This window comes from Nerophis ophidion, unplaced genomic scaffold (assembly GCF_033978795.1).
Source record: "Nerophis ophidion isolate RoL-2023_Sa unplaced genomic scaffold, RoL_Noph_v1.0 HiC_scaffold_36, whole genome shotgun sequence".
Lineage (NCBI taxonomy): Eukaryota > Metazoa > Chordata > Actinopteri > Syngnathiformes > Syngnathidae > Nerophis > Nerophis ophidion.
The window spans coordinates 930843-950739 of NW_026906958.1; the positions used below are offsets into that span (position 1 = coordinate 930843).

Consider the following 19897-nt stretch of genomic DNA (forward strand, 5'->3'; position numbering starts at 1 on the left):
AATAGTGAGTGGTGCACACTTCCTTCAAACACGTGTTTCACTGGGACAATAGTGAGTGGTGCACACTTCCTTCAAACACGTGTTTCACTGGGACAATAGTGAGTGGTGCACACTTCCTTCAAACACGTGTTTCACTGGGACAATAGTGAGTGGTGCACACTTCCTTCAAACACGTGTTTCACTGGGACAATAGTGAGTGGTGCACACTTCCTTCAAACACGTGTTTCACTGGGACAATAGTGAGTGGTGCACACTTCCTTCGCCCGGCCACAGAAGACAAAAAAGAGTTGCTGGTGTAACAATAGGAAGAATATATTCCACTCCTCTCTTGTACACGCGGCTTATGAGGTAATATACATGATATATTTTCATGTTATTTATCTTATTTACCTCATATGTTGTTCGAAGCTAACGTGCTAGCGTTAGCCCGCTAGCAGGCCTTTGTAGCAAATGCGAGCGTTTTTTTTGGAGGAGTGTATTTTATATGTTCTCTATGAGAATTATATTGACTTATTTAATACTTTAACTGTTTTTTGTTGTATATTACAGTCACGCTTAACATCATTGAATATTTGTTACTAGAAAGAAACGAACGTCTCGAAATTTAAGTCTGGAATAAGTCACATGGTATAATAATTATAATAATAATACATTTTATTTGGTATAGCGCTTTTCAGTGTACTCAAAGATGCTTTACAGGATGAAAAAATAATTACAAATATTATTATTATAATGACAGTAGAATATTATTGCAGTGGTCTATTTTGTGTTGGTGTCAACTTTATTAACAATAAATATAAATGATGTTTGCATGCACTTCTATTCCTTTGATAACATCCAACCATTTTCTACCGCTTGTCCCTATTTGGGGTTGCGAGGGGGGACAGGGGGTGTTGGAGCCTATCTCAGCTGCATTGGGTGGACATATCATGGAAATTAAATCAATTGATGTTTGTTATCACGAATACACTATTTGCACAATTGTAAGCGATTAATGCTTATTCAGTCAGACTAAAATAAATATTTAATTAAATAAATGTTAAATATGAAAAATGGCTTTAATATACTGCACACAAATTGAATATGCATCAATATTTTGTTTGTAATCAAATCATGAGGTACCCAAATATTCTAATATATATATATATATATATATATATATATATATATATATATTTATATGTATATGTATATATATATATATATATATATATATATATGTATATATATATATATTTATATGTATATATATATATATATATATATATATATATGTATATATATATATATTTATATGTATATATATATATGTATATATATATATATATATATGTATGTGTATATATATATATATATATATATATATATATATATATATATATATATTAGGGCTGGGTAACGATTAAAAATTGTAATCGAAGTTAATCGCACTATTTCTCTGAGTAATCGCGATTAACTGCATTGTATACACAAAGCCCAATAATGAATTCAAAAGTAGTGTGTAGTGCACCTTTTATTGGAATATTCTCTCACATGAACAAAAGCCCCCAAAACATTTGTTGTGCAAACACAATTTAAATCAGTCCTTGTTAAACAGTAGCAGTTAAATAGCATATTTTATGAAAATCAACTCAAAAAATGTAAATACAAACATTTAAGCTAATTGCCACTGCCAGGGTATTTAAGTTATCCTGTTTGTTATGGAAAATAAATATAATCTACATACAAATCTCTGAGCCACAATCATAACATCTGAACAGGCAATTTCTGAGGTAACAGCTCAAACATTTTTTTTAGCAGGGATCTTATGTTTAAAAAAACCTATATTACAGGTAGTGGGCTGTTTTAGGGAATTTTTGATCAAATGATCTGTTCTAGCAATATCAATAATGCTGTGTTTATTCTGCGTAGTGCACTTAAAATAATTATGACCATAGGACGGCGTGGCGCAGTGGCAGAGTGGCCGTGCGCAACCCGAGGGTCACTGGTTCAAATCCCACCTAGAACCAACCTCGTCACGTCCGTTGTGTCCTGAGCAGGACACTTCACCCTTGCTCCTGATGGTTGCTGGTTGGCGCCTTGCATGGCAGCTCCCTCCATCAGTGTGTGAATGTGTGTGTGAATGGGTAAATGTGGAAGTAGTGTCAAAGCTCTTTGAGTACCTTGAAGGTAGAAAAGCGCTATACAAGTACAACCCATTTATTTATTTATTTATCATTTATCTAGGATTTGATATGATGGGAATTTTCCGATTGTTTGCTTGGTGCTTTGATAAACTGAAGGCATCATATACATGGTACTATATTGTGATGTTATGAGCCAGGGAAAAAAAGAACTACCCTACCCAGCATGCAACAGGAATGACGAGCATGCGCTGTAGCCCGGTATAGGTTGTGTGTCGCCATGACAACATCTTGTATGTTGTGATATGCACGCTCTGAAAGCAAACGTTAAGAACTCAGCCAACAGTCCTGGTCTGCATTATTCATAAATAGACAGACAACACATATACTCCGCTGCTTCACAGGCCGCTGGATGTAGCCGGCAAAGTATTCCCATGCTAGCTACCCGCTCTAGCAAGCACGCCTCATTCAGTCCAAAACGGCCCGATCTATCCACATTCAGAATTGTCTGGCGGTCGTAAGTGATCCCGGAGTGACCACGCTGTAAGCCAGCCATGAAATTTGCAGAATTGTCCGGTATTTTTGCCAAATGTTCCATCTTTAGCAAGAGCTCCTCCACGCCGAAGCCCGTCCGGGCGTCGCCATCTTGTTAAGAAAAGGCGTTAACAAAATAAAAGCATGTAAACAACATACGCAAATGTGCGATCAAATAATTGTAGGTGTTAATAGAGTGATGAATTAACTCGTAATTAATTTGCCCACCCCTAATATATATATATATATTATATATATATATATATATATATATATATATATATATATATATATATATATATATATATATATATATATATATATATATATATATATATATATATATATATATATATATATATATATATATATATATATATATATATATTCTCACGCCAGCACATTCCTTAAGGTGTGAGTGAGGTTCAAGCAACATACTATCACACGGCCACACTCGCTGGCACTTGTTACACGTGCTTCGCTGCACTTCTGTTTCTTGTCTGTTGGGCTAAAAATGTTGCTTTTGCAGAAGGAAAAACAAGGAGAGGATATTGTGCGTAAAAGTAAAGCCAACCGACCACAGCTCTGTAGTCCTGGTCACCGTTGACGTGAGGTGGGACTATTTTGGAGGTGCACGTCAAGGTTGGCTGGTAGGTTGGTAGTGGGAGGAGCCAGTTGGCGTCACTTGATGCTGCAGCACAATGACACTTTTATACGTGCAGACTGACTTCATGCAGTCATGACGGTATTAAAATCCCAGCAGGAGGTTTTCTATAAGTTGTTACTTTTTAATCAATAATTAATGTAAATGCAGAAAATAGGATCAATGACACAATTCATAATAATCAATAACTGATGATTATTCCATGTGTAGAAGAACATCACCACAAAGTGGTGTCAGTCCACTTGGAAAATATTATATTTGATAGACTAAAAAATATTTGACACATCTGAGCTGAAGTTTGTTTGTGTTGTCTTGCGGACGTCCAACAGATGAACGCTCGTCAAGAAGAACGTCCCCTTCAGCAGCAGGAGGATCCACAGCCCCCCCACATTAAAGAGGAAGAGGAGGAAGTGTGGATCAGTCAGGGGGGAGAGTGTCCTGTAGGGCAGGAGGAGGCTGATGTCAGCAAGTTTCCACTGACTGTTGTCTCTGTGAAGACTGAAGAGCATGAAGACAAACCACCTGAGTCCTCACAGCTTCATCACAGTCCAAGTAAGCACAACATCCACATATCATCTAATACAATGTTTGTGACACATGTTCATCCGGGGGACACATTTATCACTAAAGATGGAGATATATTTGCTTTTTAACACCACCATTTAAAAATGAATGCTCATCAATCATCAACAGTGTAATTGCTGGGGTGTAACCATGTGACCTAGAGGCCGTCCTCCTTACCTCACGTGGTCAAATGAAGGCAAACATTCAATATGGCTACTGTTTATTTACCTTTAGCAGCACATATGTCAGCATATTTCAAAGGTTTAGTGGTGAAGATAAGAGCTGTATACCAAGTACCATTTTTTTTTTTTTTTAGTACTGGTTCCTAAAGGCCTACTGAAAGCCACTACTACCCACCACGCAGTCTGATAGTTTATATATCAATGATGAAATATTAACATTGCAACACATGCCAATACGGCCGCTTTAGTTTACTAAATTGCAATTATAAATTTCCCGGGAGTTTCGTCTTAAAAACGTTGTGTTACGATGACGTCTACGCAAGACGTCACGGGTTTATAGGAAGTATGAGCGCTGCACACACACACAGCTAAAAGTCGTCTGCTTTAACGGCATAATTACACAGTATTTTGGAGATCTGTGTTGCTGAATCTTTTGCAATTTGTTCAATTAATATTGGAGAAGTCACAGTAGAAAGATGGAGTTGGGAAGCTTTAGCCTTTAGCCACACAAACACACGGTGATTCCTTGTTTAAAATTCCCGGAGGTGAAACTTTCCTATGGATCAGAGCGCGGTCAAGAGAACATGAATCACGACAGAATGTCAACCAGCAGGTTTCGGTGAGATAATTGTGGTTAAAACGTCGCTTCTTACCGGAGAAAAGCTGAGCTTGTGCCGTCCATAAAGCTGCCGTCAACTCCTCTGAGACACTGGTGTCAAGACACCCGTGGACACACACCTCCGACTATCAGGTACTATTTAACTCACTAAAACAATAGCAACACAATAGAAAGATAAGGGATTTCCCAGAATTATCCTAGTAAATGTGTCTAAAAACATCTGAATCCGTCCCAATGCAATCGCGTTTTTTTTTTTTTCTAGTCCGTCGCTATCAATATCTTCAACCACAAATCTTTCATCCTCACTCAAATTAAAGGGGAAATTGTCGTTTTCTCCTGTCCGAATAGCACTTTTTGTTGGAAGCTCCCATTAAAATCAATGTGAATATGTGAGGAGCCCCCACACTTGTGACGTCATTGTCTGCGACTTCCGGTAGAGTCAGGGCTTTTCTCTTAGCACCGAAAGTTGCAAACTTTATCGTGGATGTTCTCTACTAAATCCTTTCAGCAAAAATATGGCAATATCGCGAAATGATCAAGTATGACACATAGAATGGACCTGCTGTCCCCGTTTGAATAAGAAAATCTCATTTCAGTAGGCCTTTAATTATGTGGTCCATGAAGACCGTGAAGATTCTGGACTAACGACACAACTATTTGTATTTTTAATTCCAGCTGACTGAGGTAACTATGACACGTTGTCACATTGAGTTCAGCTGCCGCTGCTACACATTACAATCAGCTTTGAATAATGACAAATAAGGAAGCAACAAAAGTTTGATGTGTGTGTTATTGAGAAGAAGATGACATAACTGCATCTCACCTTGCACTGCACACATAGTTGACTTCTTTAAGACTTCAACCTCTTCTGCAAATAGGAATGCTATTTAAAATGCCTCTTTTCCACTTTTTTATTTCCACAAATGACATGTAGTACCGACAAGAGTACGGATAAATACTGGTATCGATAAGGAATATTGATTAGGGTATCATATCCATAAATCTATAAATTTACATCCCTACTGAAGATACAAGCCAGATATTGGTCTCAAGATGGCGGCGCCCTGCTCGGCTGCGGCTGCAGAGGCTCTTGGTAGTAATAGAACATTTTGGCAAATCTACCAGTAATTTCTGTGAATTTCATGGCTGGCTTCCAGCGTGGACACTCCGTAGTAACGTAGGACCGCCAGACAATTTTGGATGTGGATGGATCGGGCAGTATTAGACCGAAAGATGCGTATACGTTGGACCTCCTCGCTATCCTGGGAATACTACGCCGGCTACATCCAGCGGCCTGTGAGGCAGTGGAGCCTAGTACCAGAGGGGACCGCAGACAGAGGAGACATAAGCGGTGGGATCAGAAACAGAAACGGAGATGCCGAGCGGGGCTAACAACAAAGCTAAAGGCTAATCCTCACAGAACGCCGCTTCCTTCCATCCTGCTCTCAAATGTCCGCTCACTGGAGAACAAACTGGACTACCTGAAGCTGGATTCATATGCAAGACACTGCTGCTGGAATTGTAATTTTCCTGAAGGAACTCTCCTGAAGGAATCAATAAAGTACTATCTATCTATCTATTTATCTATCTAGATGAGAGACTGCTGCGCCATATTTCTCACAGAAACGTGGCTGAAACCATTCGTCCCGGGCGAGGCAGTTAGCATCGAGGAGCTAACTATGTTTGGGTCGGATAGGAGCAGCACTCTCACTGGTAAATCCCGAGGCGGTGGTGTTTGTATATACATCAATAACAACTGGTGCAACAACGGGAAGAACGTCTCATGTCACTGCTCTCCCGATGTAGAAATATTAACTATAAAATGCAGGCCATTTTATTTACCTCGGGAATTCAGTGCTATGATCTTCACAACAGTGTACATTCCCCCCAGTGCTCACACCAAAGAAGCTTTGAACGCTTTGTACTGCTCCATCAATGAACTGCAAACTACACATCCAGAGGAAGTTTTCATCGTTGCAGGGGATTTTAATCAAGCTTACATGAAAACAGTTTTCCCTCATTTCCATCAATATGTGAATTTTGCAACCAGGGGTGGAAGCAAGCTGGACTTGGTTTATAGTAATATTAAACAGGCGTATAAAGCTGCACCACGCCCCCACCTGGGCTCCTCAGACCATCTATATGTGATGCTAATTCCTGCATACAAGCCCCTGCTGATCAGAAAGCAAGCTACAGTGAAGCAGGTGAGGACCTGGCCAGAGGGAGCAATGGAAGCATTACAAGACTGCTTCGGAACCACAGACTGGGACATGTTCAAGGCAGCCGTCACCGATAATCATAACACATGTGTGGAGGAGTATGCAAAGTCTGTGTCCGCATACATTCAGAAGTGCATGGAGGATGTCAGTGTGATCAGATTAGGGGCGGCATGGCGTAGTGGGTAGAGCGGCCGTGCCAGAAACCGGGGGGTTGCAGGTTCGCTTCCCACCTATTAACATCCAAATCGCTGCCGTTGTGTCCTTGGGCAGGACACTTCACCCTTGCCCGCGGTGCCGCTCACACTGGTGAATGAATGATGAATGAATGATTGGTGGTGGTAGGAGGGGCCGTAGGCGCAAATTGGCAGCCACGCTTCCGTTGGTCTACCCCAGGGCAGCTACAGATGTAGCTTACCACCACCAGGTGTGAATGAATGATGGCTTCCCACTTCTCTGTGAGCGCTTTGAGTATCTAACAATAGAAAAGCGCGATATAAATCGAATCCATTATTATTATTATTATTATTATTATCAAGAACATCCCCACACGGGCCGTAGAGAAACTCTGGATGGATGAACAGTGAGGTACTGCGTGCAATGCTGAAGGCTCGGAACAAGGCGTTTAAGTCTAGCGACATGGTAGCAGTAAAAACAGCCAGAGCTAACCTGAACCGTGCCATTAAGGTTGCAAAGGTGCTCACAGTCAGAAAGTGCAGGACTTCTTCCAGAACCCCACGAACACTCGACAAATGTGGCAGGGCATACAGGTCATCACGGACTATAAAGCTGCCCCCCATCCCTGTGACAACAGTATCAGCTTCCTAAATGACCTAAACAACTACTTTGAAAGGTTTGAGGCACTTAACACCCCTCCGGCGAGAAAATCCATCACTCCGGCGAGAAAAAACACCCCTCGCTCTGATGAGCAGCCGCTCAACTTGGACACAGCGGATGTCCTGAATACCCTGAGGAAAGTGAACCCCCGGACCTGATGACATTCCGGGCCAGGTGCTTCAGGGATGTGCAGACCAGTTGGCGGGGGTTCTCACAGACATCTTCAACATCTCGCAGGGAGGTGGTGAAACATCTGGTTGACTGGTGCAGAACCAACAACCTGGTCCTGAACGTCGACAAGACCAAGGAGATCATCGTTGACTTCAGGAAGCACCGGTCCAGCCACACTTCACTCTTCATCAACGGCACAGCGGTGGAGATGGTAAGCAGCACCAAGTTCCTGGGGGTGCAGATTACTGACAATATAACCTTGTCCCTACACACCGGAGATCTTGTAAAAAGAGCTCAGCAGCGCATGCACTTTTTGCGTCGGATGTAAAGAGCACAGCTCCCTCCCCCCATTCTCAGCACATTCTACAGAGGAACTATAGAGAGCCTGCTGACCAACAGCATCTCTGTCTGGACTGGAGCCTGCAATGGCTCAGACTGGAAGTCTCTCCAGAGAGTGGTGAGGACGACGGAAAAGATTATCAGGTACCTGAGGCAGAGCAACAGCCCCAGAGCATGATTGACCCCCCACCATGCTTAACAGTAGGGATGGTGTTCTTCTCTTTGTAAGCTTCATTTTTTTCTCCTCCACACATAACGTTGATTCATAGGCCCAAAGGGTTCCAGTTTTGTCTCATCACTCCATAGAACAGTTTCCCAAAACATTTGGGGTTTGTCCAGATGATTTTTTGGCATACTGGAGTCAATTTTTCTTGTGCCTGGTAGTCAGAAGTGGGGTGCGCCTGGGAGTTTTGGCACGGAGGCCTTCATCTCGTAGTGCGCGCCTTATTGTCTGGGACGAAACCTGCGTTCCCCCCTCTGCAATGTCCTGTTGTAGTTCCTCAGTTGTTACCCGGGGGTTTTTCACCACTGTACGCACACAGCATCCTCTTTCTACCACGCCCAGGTAGTGTTTCCACTGTGCCTTTAGCTTTAAACTTGCGAATTATGCTCCCAACTGTGTCTCTTGGAATGTGTAATGTCTTTGCTATTTTCTTATATCCATATCCTTTCTTATGAAGAGAAATGACCTCCTCTCTTGACTTCTTTGACCACTCCCTGGACTTCACCATGTTGCAAATACACCATTGACCATCTACAAGAAGCTGAGCGTCAGTCTTTTTCAATCAGTTTAATTGTTGCTCGTTATGGTTCTAATCACATCTACAGGTGTGTTCAACACCTGATTGAAAAGACCTTATTCAAATTCTGTTCTTAAGAGTTATGATCTGCAAGGGGTTGAATAATTTTGTCAATGAGATATTAAGAAAAATGTCCTTTTTTGGTATTTTGTAAAATACAGTGTTAAGATTTGAGTTGCATTTGTCAATTTGAAACATCTTTATTTGATATGACTATAAACAAAATACGGAATAAATGTCCAACTAGCTAAAACACCAAAATTGTGTGGCGGTTTAATAATTTGGATCACAACTGTATATCTGCACCTTATTGTTTTTTTTATCCTGCACTACCAAGAGATAATGCAACGAAATTGCGTTCTTATTTGTACTGTAAAGTTCAACTTTGAATGACAATAAAAAGGAAGTCTAAGTCTAAATATCTTATAAAAAATAAAATCATTTTTTTATTTGGATTTAGTTACTTCTCCGCTGTCCATCAATGTCTCAACACCTTTGAGAGATGATTTAATCTAGTTCATTTCTACTAATTAGCTATGTTTTGTTGATATCAAACATCAGAATCAAACATACTTTATTAATCCCTGAGGGGAAATTAAAATGTTCAGCAGAATCCCATTCAAGGTCAGACAAACATTCTAGGGAGACAGAACAGGATCGCTGACGGGTCTGCCAACTTGCGGCGCCCCTTGCAAAAAAGGTGAGATACATACGTGTAAACAAGTGGGGGGAATGTGAGAAAAAATTAAAAATCGGTCTCAGCCTGGGCCCCTGGAGAGGGGGTCCAGACTGAGGCCAAGGGAAAAAAACAACTTATAGCCCTAGCATACATCCCTCTTTCATGTGTAAGAGGGAAACATCAAAGAAGACAAAGGACATTAAAAGAGCAGAGCTGATGCAACCAGACACTTCTACATACATACATGAATAAAAAGTAAAAGAAACAAATACACTGTGGTGGCTTTTGCGGTGTCCCACGCCATCGTCTGCTGGGGTGGAGGGAGCTTGGCCAGAGACGGGAGCAGACCCAACAAAGCAACCAAGAGAGCCGACTCCACTCTCGGCCGCCGACCAAGTCTCGGCCAGTGTCCAGTCCGCATGGATGAGTGAGGATACGTCCAAAGAGACCGAGGTGTGCGATACCTGCTCATTCAGCCAAGACACTGTGAAGCTTTTCCGTCCCGGCGCTCAGTGCTAGCTCCGCAGTCCTGTCTCTTCATCTGCATCTCCTCCAGTCTCTCCAAACGGATTCTGGTGTGGCAGAAACCCAGCAGCTGGTCTCCATGGCCACAAGGCTCTCGGGAGGCGGATCCAGAAGTCCACAAAAAAGCACTGCAGAAGTCACGAAAGTACCACCCCTTGTCACACAATCCCAAAGGGTCCGGACCAAAAGGCAAAAAAAAATATATATATATATATATGTATATATATATATATATATATATATATATATATATATATATATGTATATGTATATATATATATATATATATACATATGCATATGTATATAAACACATGAAAAGAAGATGGAAACACAAAAGGATGACACAAGAGCACAGAGTTCCTGCCAACAGCAGCCACTACAGGGTCGCCATCTTGGGGGGGGGAGGGGGGAATTGCAGCATACCAGCTACAACAACACAGAAATCGTAAAAGTTTCCTAAAGGAAAATGTTCATATTTAAATAAGTAGAGTAAATAAATCATAAACAGGATTTTACAGTTTAAATGCAAATGTTGATGCTCCTCTTAGACACTGTTCTTTGTTCTCTTTCGGGTGTACAAGCAGCTGTCTTGTTTGTATGTAAGTGTTTTACTGCTGTGTTTATTTTTTTCATGAGTTTTTGTATTGCTTCGCTGATGTACCGTATGGTTTTGACATCTTGAAAGTCAACGTGGGGACTGATAAAATCCTCAGAGACATTATCAGAATATATGCAGGACAAAGTGTCATGTGACTGGGTAAATCTGGACTTTTCTAAAGCATTTGTTCGTCTAACTTGTGTATTGAAGAACATTTCCCTGAGCAGCAAGAGCGGACCTCAAGGATGGAGCAGAATCAGTCACAACCCCTTATATTAAAAAGGAAATGGAGGTTCTGCAGTACCCCAAGATTAAAGAGGAAGAGGATTCAAAGCAACCCCACATTAAAGGGAAGGAGGAGCCAGATAGCTCTCACATTAAGGAGACAAATGAATCACAGCCCTCCCTTACCTTACAGAGAAAGAGGAGTCACAGCTCCACTCACAATAAAGAGGAAGAGTAGGACTCACTGACTTTTTGCTGCGTCAACACAGAAAAAGGTTAAGTGAAATAACTTAGATGTTAACTATCGGTCAATAATGCTTGTCTTTCTCTCAGACAGACAGGGCTTTACTGTCCGTAACACACACACGCACGCACACATCGCAAAATGAGCTAACGTTACGCTAAAAGCTAATCAGCCTTCACCTCAAGGACTGTGAGCGAGCTGAGCTACCGCCTATACCTCCAGATCGTCAAAGGGCTCATAGTGATGTTACAAGTAGTTGACTGGGAGGTGTTTATTATGATATGGGGATCGTCCGCTGCATTATGCTCACCTGCTGAACACCTTTCTGCTAACATGCACCGTCTCTCCTCTCTGCCTGCCTCTGCCGTGAGCCCTGATTCCATGCACTCTGAATACGCACTGCTGATTGGCTCTTACCGCTTTGCCTGTAACCAATCAGATGGTTGTGTGGGTGGGACAATGCTGGGGGCTGCAGAGACATAGTGACAGAGACAGAGGCAGTACGAAGCGTACCAGCTTGTTAAGACTTTAGTTTAGCACAAAATGATAATATCAATACGTCTAATGAAGTCAAATACAAATAAGGCAACCAGAGAAGTATCCTACACTTCTCTTTTGTAAAGTAAATGTGAACATGCGATATGGGCATCTACATCGACTATATGATTTGCCTGAGAAGCCGGACAGGACAAAAAAACAAAAAATGTTTTGGTTTTTTTAAGACTTTAGTTTAGGCGGTGGGTAATGTGTTGATGTTGTTAAGGTGGCCTGGCAGTATAGCTCGGTTGGTAGAGCGGCCATGCCAGCAACTTGAGGGTTCCAGGTTCAATCCCAGCTTCAGCCATCTGAGCCATTGTGTCCTTGGGCAAGACACTTTACCCACCTGCTCCCAGTGCCACCCACATTGGTTTAAATGTACACTTCCACGTGATGTAGAACAGTAGTACCACATTTTAAACATACACACACATCCAAAGAATATAAAAATGAAATATATTTGGTGGGCCAAACAAAATGAGTTGGCGAACCAATGTTTGGTATGGGCCATATGACTTAAAATCTATATCTTAATAACAATATATGTCACGATATATCATTTGGTATATGATTGCTAATAAAAGAATTTCAAAATGGGTTACAAAAGCTCCTAATTTGGCAGCTGACATATGCAGTAACATATTGTGTCATTTCTAATTGTATTAATTTGGCGAAACAATTATTATTAATGTACTTGTTTATTTACTGTTAATATCTGGTTGCTTTATTTGAGAAAATAATACTGGAAATGATGAAATATTTTACTGCATATTTCATCAACTAAATTAGGAGCCTGTGTAGCCTGTTTTAAAACGGTTCTATTAATAATTCTATAAGAAATAATATATGACAGAATCAATTTTAAACCATCAACCGTCTATCCATTGTAGAAAGTCCTGTTGTGCTGGTTTGTTTTTCCTTCCTGTGAATAATGTTGTAAAGAGCAGCGTGTTTGTGCGTCACTGAGATTTCAAGACAGTTCATACGATAACTTGTTTTTCCTAAGTGCATGTAAAAGTACTGAATGCATTGTGTGACTGAGCACAGATGGATGTTTCTAAAACGTGTTTGTCTTCTTGTGGCCTGCAGACGTCTGTGAAGAACATCTTCTCCCTGAGCAACAGAAGTGGAGCTTCAGGATGGAGCCACAGCCCTCCCACATTAAAAAGGAAAAGAAACACCCACTGATCCCCCATTTTAAAGCGGAAGAGGATGACCCACTGACCACTCACATCAAAGAGGAAGAGGAGGACTCATTGACCCCCAATTTTAAAAAGGAAGAGGAGAAGCCACTAATAACCCATTTTAAAGAGGAAGAGGGGGACCCACTGACACCCCATTTTAAAAAGGAAGCGGTGGATCCACTGAGCCCTCACATTAAAGAGGAAGAGCCACTGATCCCTCACATTAAAGAGGAAGAGGAGGAAGAGGGCATCAGTCAGCCTAAATGGTTGGAGGAGTTCCCAGTGACTGGTGTCCCTGTGAAGAGTGAAGATGATGAGGTGAAAGGTGAAAGTGAGGAGAGGGGAGGGGGGGAGCCTCCAAGCAGCAGCTCAACACAACACATGACAACAGAAGCTGATGGAGACCACTGTGGAGGATCACAAGCAGACAAGCTCTTAGCTCCACTATCAGATAGTGAGGACACAACGTCACACTCTCCTGACACTGATGATGAAGACTCTAAAGATGATAAGACATGTCACACTGACAACACTCACTTCACATCTTCTCACTGTCACAAAACTTTTAAATACCGTCGTAGTCTGAAAAGACACATGAGAACACACACTGGAGAAAAACCTTTTTCTTGTTCACTCTGTAGTAAAGGTTTTACACAAAGTCACAATTTGAAAGTACACATGAGAACACACACTTGTGAAAAACGTTTTTCCTGTTCAACCTGTGGTAAAGGTTTTACACAAAGTCAGAGTTTGAAAATACATATTAGAACACACACTAGAGAAAAACCTTTTTCTTGTTCACTCTGTAGTAAAGGTTTTACACAAAGTATCAATTTGAAGGTACACATGAGAACACACACCAGTGAAAAACCTTTTTCCTGTTCAATCTGTGGTAAAGGTTTTAGAGAAAGTCAACATTTGAAAAGACACATGAGAACACACACTGGTGAAAAACCTTTTTCATGTTCAAACTGCGGTAAACATTTTACTCAGAGGCCAGATTTAAAAGTACACATGAGAACACACACTGGAGAAAAACCTTTTTCATGTTCTATCTGTGGTAAAGGTTTTACAAGAAGTCAACATTTGAAAGTACACATGAGAACACACACTGGAGAAAAACCTTTTTCATGTTCAATCTGCGGTAAAGATTTTACTCGAAGGGAAAATTTCAAAAAGCACATGAGAATACACACTGGAGAAAAACCTTTTCCTGTTCAATCTGCAGTAAATATTTTGCGCAACGACACTATTTGAAAGAACACGTGAGAACACACACTGGAGAAAAACCTTTTACATGTTCAGTATGTTGTAAAAGTTTTTTACAAAGTCAGCATTTGAAAAGACACATGAGAAGACACCCAGGAGAGAAAGTGTTGAGTTGCAGTGTGTGTGGTGAAAGATTGTCTTCTAAGTACCAGTGTAAGAAACACAAGTGTGCTGGTGAGAACAGCAGCAGCAAATGAAACTGCAGGATTTGAAATAAACTGTCCAGACTTTAACTTTGACTTTCTAAAAACATCAGCACATAGTTTCTAAGATTTATAGATGAGGTATTTTAGATTATTGCCTTTTTTCAGTCAAGTACTACACATGACAAGTGTTTTTTAAAGTTGTTCATGATTTATCCCCCTTTTTTAGAATTCCTCAAACATTATCAATTTCAGAAAACATGGGAACGTTTGGAATGTTTGGGAAAAGTTAATTATGTACATCATCCCACAGAGCTTTACTGTACATCCATCCATTTGTTCTACCACTTGTCTCTTTCATTTTATATGTATAGCATTTAATCACATACTTGTCCGCCAAAGGGTGTTGCGTTTTGGAGGAACTCCTTCTGTCAGAGTGCTGGTCACACTTCTTTTACTGCGGAAATCTACTCACAAAAACAATCCAAACAGTAGGAAACAAAAAATGATGGTGCGAAAAAGAGAAGACAAAATGTGCATCGTGGAAAAAAGAACAAAAGATACATATATACAAAAATGAACTTAACTTGGTTTGGAGTTACAAGACGTGCACACTACAAAACAACACCAAGATGGATGGCACTGGGAATGGCCAAGGTAGCAAAATACTCAAAGCATGGAATCAACTGGCGTGGAGTAGAATCGCCGAGTGCCATCCAGCTGTCAAGGTGCTGCTTAAGTAGCACCAGGGTCAATTGGAAGCAGCTGTGCACGTCCCACAACTCCGCCCACAAAGGCAACACAGGAACTCTAGGAGGAAGGAGAAATGTAAGAACAAGGTCAACTGCACCAAAAGACGAAAACTGACTGTTGGAGCCAAATTTCCTTATTTGCTTGTATTGTTTTTATTTTGTTTTCTCTGATTGATAGCTGGCTTCAGTTCATGCTGAATGTCCCTTTCTGCAGATTGCTCCGCCCACTTCCTGTTGAGAACCAGGAAGTGTTGACAGGGATGGGACTGTTGCTATGGTGCGGTTGCCATGGTAGCCTCCTTTAATTGTGTTCAGCTGGGAACACTGGGGGGTGATTGCATGGAGGACAAACAGTTTTGGAGCGTGTGGTGTGGTGTGTGGTCAGGTCTCACTGCTGTGACAATGTGCCATTCAAGGTCAGCATACATAATGTTCTAGAACCTACTTTTCATTTCATTTTGATAGCTTGGAATAAAGGGATTGTCATATCCAAACACATTTCTACAGTACTGGACATTCAATCATCAAACTGGTCAACACAGTATCAGTATCAGTATCAGTATCAGCCCAAAGGTAAGTGCTGTACAATGAGAATAAAATGCCTCGTAGCCGATTATACAAATGTGATCAATTCATCTTGATGCTGTCCTGCCACAGTGAATAGGTTTCCCTTTTTAAAGGGCAAATTCCTCCCAGGGTCTTTTGTCCTAATGACTGTCTGGATAAAGTGAGGAGAATATAATTAAGGAAAACAATTTATTTTACTAATAAACTAGATTAAGTAACACATTTTTACAGTTAGCTAAATTGGACAGAACACCTGCATCATCTTCTCAACAACACCCACATTCTTACAAACAACATATTTAAGAATGGTGGCGTTAAATACAAAGTGCATTCAGATACAAACAATTATTTTTGATGTTTACTCTATTAAAGGACATATATGTGCACATGTATGCACTGATTAAAAATACAGAACAATAATGCCCACGTTTAGACTTTCTCCATCAAACGCCATCTTGCTTTCTCCTCTTTTCTATTTCCAGCAGACTAGTAGAACTTCTTAGGTGTATTGCTGCCCTCCACAGTCTATTAACAAAATGTCTTCCTTCTGTCCTATGGCCCACACTACAGACTTGGACACAAACAGGACAGAAAGTAAAAAGCAGCTTTAAGGAGGTCAAAACAAAATGTATGCATTCTTTCCAACGGCCGCTGGGTGGCAGCAGAGGCTCCATGTATCACCTGAAGAAACATTTGACTTCTGACCTTTCCACATTATTTCTCTCATCTTTACTGCTGGAGTTCAGCTCACTGAGGATGTAAGCTACGTTTTGGTATCTTAATTATCTTTAATTATTCATAAACAGGCTTAAAACAAACCATTATTATCATTACTGCCTCATTTGTTTTCACTGTCTACTAATTAAAACTATTCTAGCACAAAAACATTCAGGATGTTCATACAAAAAATATTACACATCCCCCAAACGTACCAATTTATTATGGTATTCATATAATATTACATTTAATATACACATGGTCATAACAGTGCTGACAATTTAAATTCCCTGTGGGGATTAATAAAGTATTTCTGATTCTGATCATTACATCACTCTCATAAAGCCTTTAATGCTGAATATGTTTTTTACCATAGCTCAGCTTCACAATGTTGGAATATTGACTGCTGATATTAACATTCTTCTATTGTTTAGAATATTACAGTCTACTCTTTTTCTTTGCTCAAATGAACAGGATGGAAGTGTCTTTAATTGTCACTACTGAGTGTAATTATGTATATAATAATCTTCATTACCGCTTGATTTAACTCTCATCTTATTTTATCCATAGAGAACTTAACCATAAAAAGATGTCTGCACATCAATAAACTGTCACTAAACTTCAATAAAACTAAATACATCATATTTGAAGATTGTAAAAATGTAAAACACAAATTATGATGGATAATATTGAAATTAAAGGAATTAAGGTAATCGCATTTTTATGAGTTAATATAGATGATGAAGTAAACTGGACACTACATGTAAGTCATATAAAGAAAACAATAAAACAATGGAGTGCAATACTAAAGAGAATAAAATACGTACAAATATTAACTAGAATTATTGTAGCCAACTTCAGTTGAAGCATACATTGTTTATTGCATAAAAGTCTGGGGACATACATATAAAACAATCACACAACAATCATCATATTACACAAGAGAGTAATAAAGACAACTAATAGAATGGATTCTAGAGACCCAACAAATTATTCAAAAAATCACACATTATAAAAGTAAAAGATCTTGTATAAAAGACAACTGTTTAAATGATGTATAAAGTCAATAATAATATGCTTCCAGAAGTGGTCCAGAAGATGTTTCAGATGTGAAGCAGTAAATATGAACTAAGAGGGATTTATGTGTACTCAAAAGCAAAGGTATGAACACATGTAAAACAAATATGTACATCATATAAAAGGAATTCAACTATGGAATTATCTACAATTAGAAAATAAAATATGTAACACATCATTTTTCAAAAAACATATAAAACACTATTATGAATAAGTATAGAGGTAAATTATGGATATTTACACATACAATGTTTATTGTATGTAACATATTTTATGTACTGTTTATTCTCACCTTTTCAGTCAAATTGTTGTGTTCATTTCAAAGTACACAAATGTGTATATTAACTCATGTACTTGACTGTAATAAACACACTAATCTGAAGTGTCTAATCTATAAATGTAGAAGCATATTAACCAGATTGTTAGACAAACAACAATGTCACACATGTTATATGTGCTGATGTTGTTAGAAAGTCAAAATGAAAGTCTGGACAGTTTATTTCAAATCCTGCAGTTTCATTTGCTGCTGCTGTTCTCACCAGCACACTTGTGTTTCTTACACTGGTACTTAGAAGACAATCTTTCACCACACACACTGCAACTCAGCACTTTCTCACCTGCGTGTGTTCTCATATGCACTGTAAGAGTGTTTAGGTGACCAAAGCTTTTATCGCAGCTTGAACAGGAGTATGGTTTTTCACCAGAGTGCTATATCATGTGTAATTTTAATTGTCGTCCTTCTATATAACTTTTACAACATACTGAACATATGAAAGGTTTTTCACCAGCGTGTGTTCTCATTTTTACTTTTAAACTTTGTCTTATGACAAAACTTTGACCACATTATGAGAAGGAACAAGGTTTTTCTCCAGTGTGTATTCTCATGTGTGTTTTTAAATGTTGCCTTCGAATAGATTTTTTACCAAAGATTGAACATGAAAAAGGTTTTTCTCCAGTGTGTAGTGTCATGTGTGCTTTGAAATGCTTCTTTTGAGTACAATCTTTACCGCAGATTGAACATGAAAAAGGTTTTTCTCCAGTGTGTGTTCTCAAATGTACTTTTAAACCTTGATTTATTACAAAACTTTTACCACATTCTGAGCAGGAAATTTTATTTTCTCCAGTGGTAATCTCATATGTACTTTCAAAGATTGCCTTTGAGTAAAATTTTTAACACAAATTGAACATGAAAAAGGTTTTTTCTCCAGTGTGTATTGTCATGTGTGTTTTAAAATGTTGCCTTCGAGTAAAATTTTTACCACAGATTGAACATGAAAAACGTTTTACTCCAGTGTGTGTTCTCATATGTACTTTTAAACTTTGATTTAGTACGATACTTTTACCACAGTCTGAGCAGGAAACATTTTTTTTCTCCATTGTGTAATCTCATATGTACTTTCAAAGATTGCCTTTGAGTAAAATTTTTGACACAAATTGAACATGAAAAAGGTTTTTCTCCAGTGTGTTTTGTCATGTGTGTTTTAAAATTTTGCCTTCGAGTAAAATTTTTACCACAGATTGAACATGAAAAAGGTTTTTCTCCAGTGTCTATTCTCATGTGTGTTTTCAAATTATGGCTTTGAGTATAATTTTTACCACATTCTGAGCAGGAACAATGTTTTCCTCCAGTGTGTGTACTCATGTGTGATTTTAAATAGTACCTTTGAATAAAAACTTTCCCACGGATTGAACATAAAAAAGGTCTTTCTCCAGTGTGTGTTCTCATGTGTACTTTCAAATAGCTACTTTTTACAAAACCTTTACTACAGATTGAACAAGTAAAAGGTTTTTCTCCAGTGTGTGTTCTCATGTGTTCTTTCAGAAGACTATGGTATTTAAAAGTTTTGTGAGAGTGAGAAGATGTGAAGTGAGTGTTGTCAGTGTGACATGTCTTATCATCTTTAGAGTCTTCATCATCAGTGTCAGGAGAGTGTGACGTTGTGTCCTCACTATCTGATAGTGGAGCTAAGAGCTTGTCTGCTTGTGATCCTCCACAGTGGTCTCCATCAGCTTCTGTTGTCATGTGTTGTGTTGAGCTGCTGCTTGGAGGCTCCCCCCCTCCCCTCTCCTCACTTTCACCTTTCACCTCATCATCTTCACTCTTCACAGGGACACCAGTCACTGGGAACTCCTCCAACCATTTAGGCTGACTGATGCCCTCTTCCTCCTCTTCCTCTTTAATGTAAGGGGTCACTGGGTCCTCCTCTTCCTCCTTAGAGTGAGGAGTCAGTGGATCCACCACTTCCTTTTTAAAATGGGGTGTCAGTGGGTCCTCCTCTTCCTTTTTAAAATGGGGTATCAGTGGGTATTCCTCTTCCTTCTTAATGTG

The 19897-nt window shown here is 39.6% G+C and overlaps 1 protein-coding gene across 1 annotated transcript; it reads left to right on the forward strand.

Moving 5' to 3' along the window:
• Positions 1-228: 228 nt before the first annotated feature.
• On the forward strand, positions 229-14442 carry LOC133546672 (oocyte zinc finger protein XlCOF22-like). Its single transcript, XM_061892458.1, has 3 exons — positions 229-348; positions 3651-3873; positions 12949-14442. Exons 2-3 carry the CDS (start codon positions 3651-3653, stop codon positions 14298-14300), a joined length of 1575 nt encoding a protein of 524 aa, XP_061748442.1. The 5' UTR covers positions 229-348; the 3' UTR covers positions 14301-14442.
• The last annotated feature ends 5455 nt before the right edge of the window (positions 14443-19897 follow it).

What these genes read in the sequence shown, in the direction of transcription:
- LOC133546672 (XM_061892458.1), top strand. Translation starts at nt 3,651, where the DNA reads ATGAACGCTCGTCAAGAAGAACGTCCCCTTCAGCAGCAGGAGGATCCA. An exon ending in ACAGCTTCATCACAGTCCAA is followed by an intron (nt 3,874 to 12,948) that starts GTAAGCACAACA and finishes TGTGGCCTGCAG; the next exon opens with ACGTCTGTGAAGAACATCTT.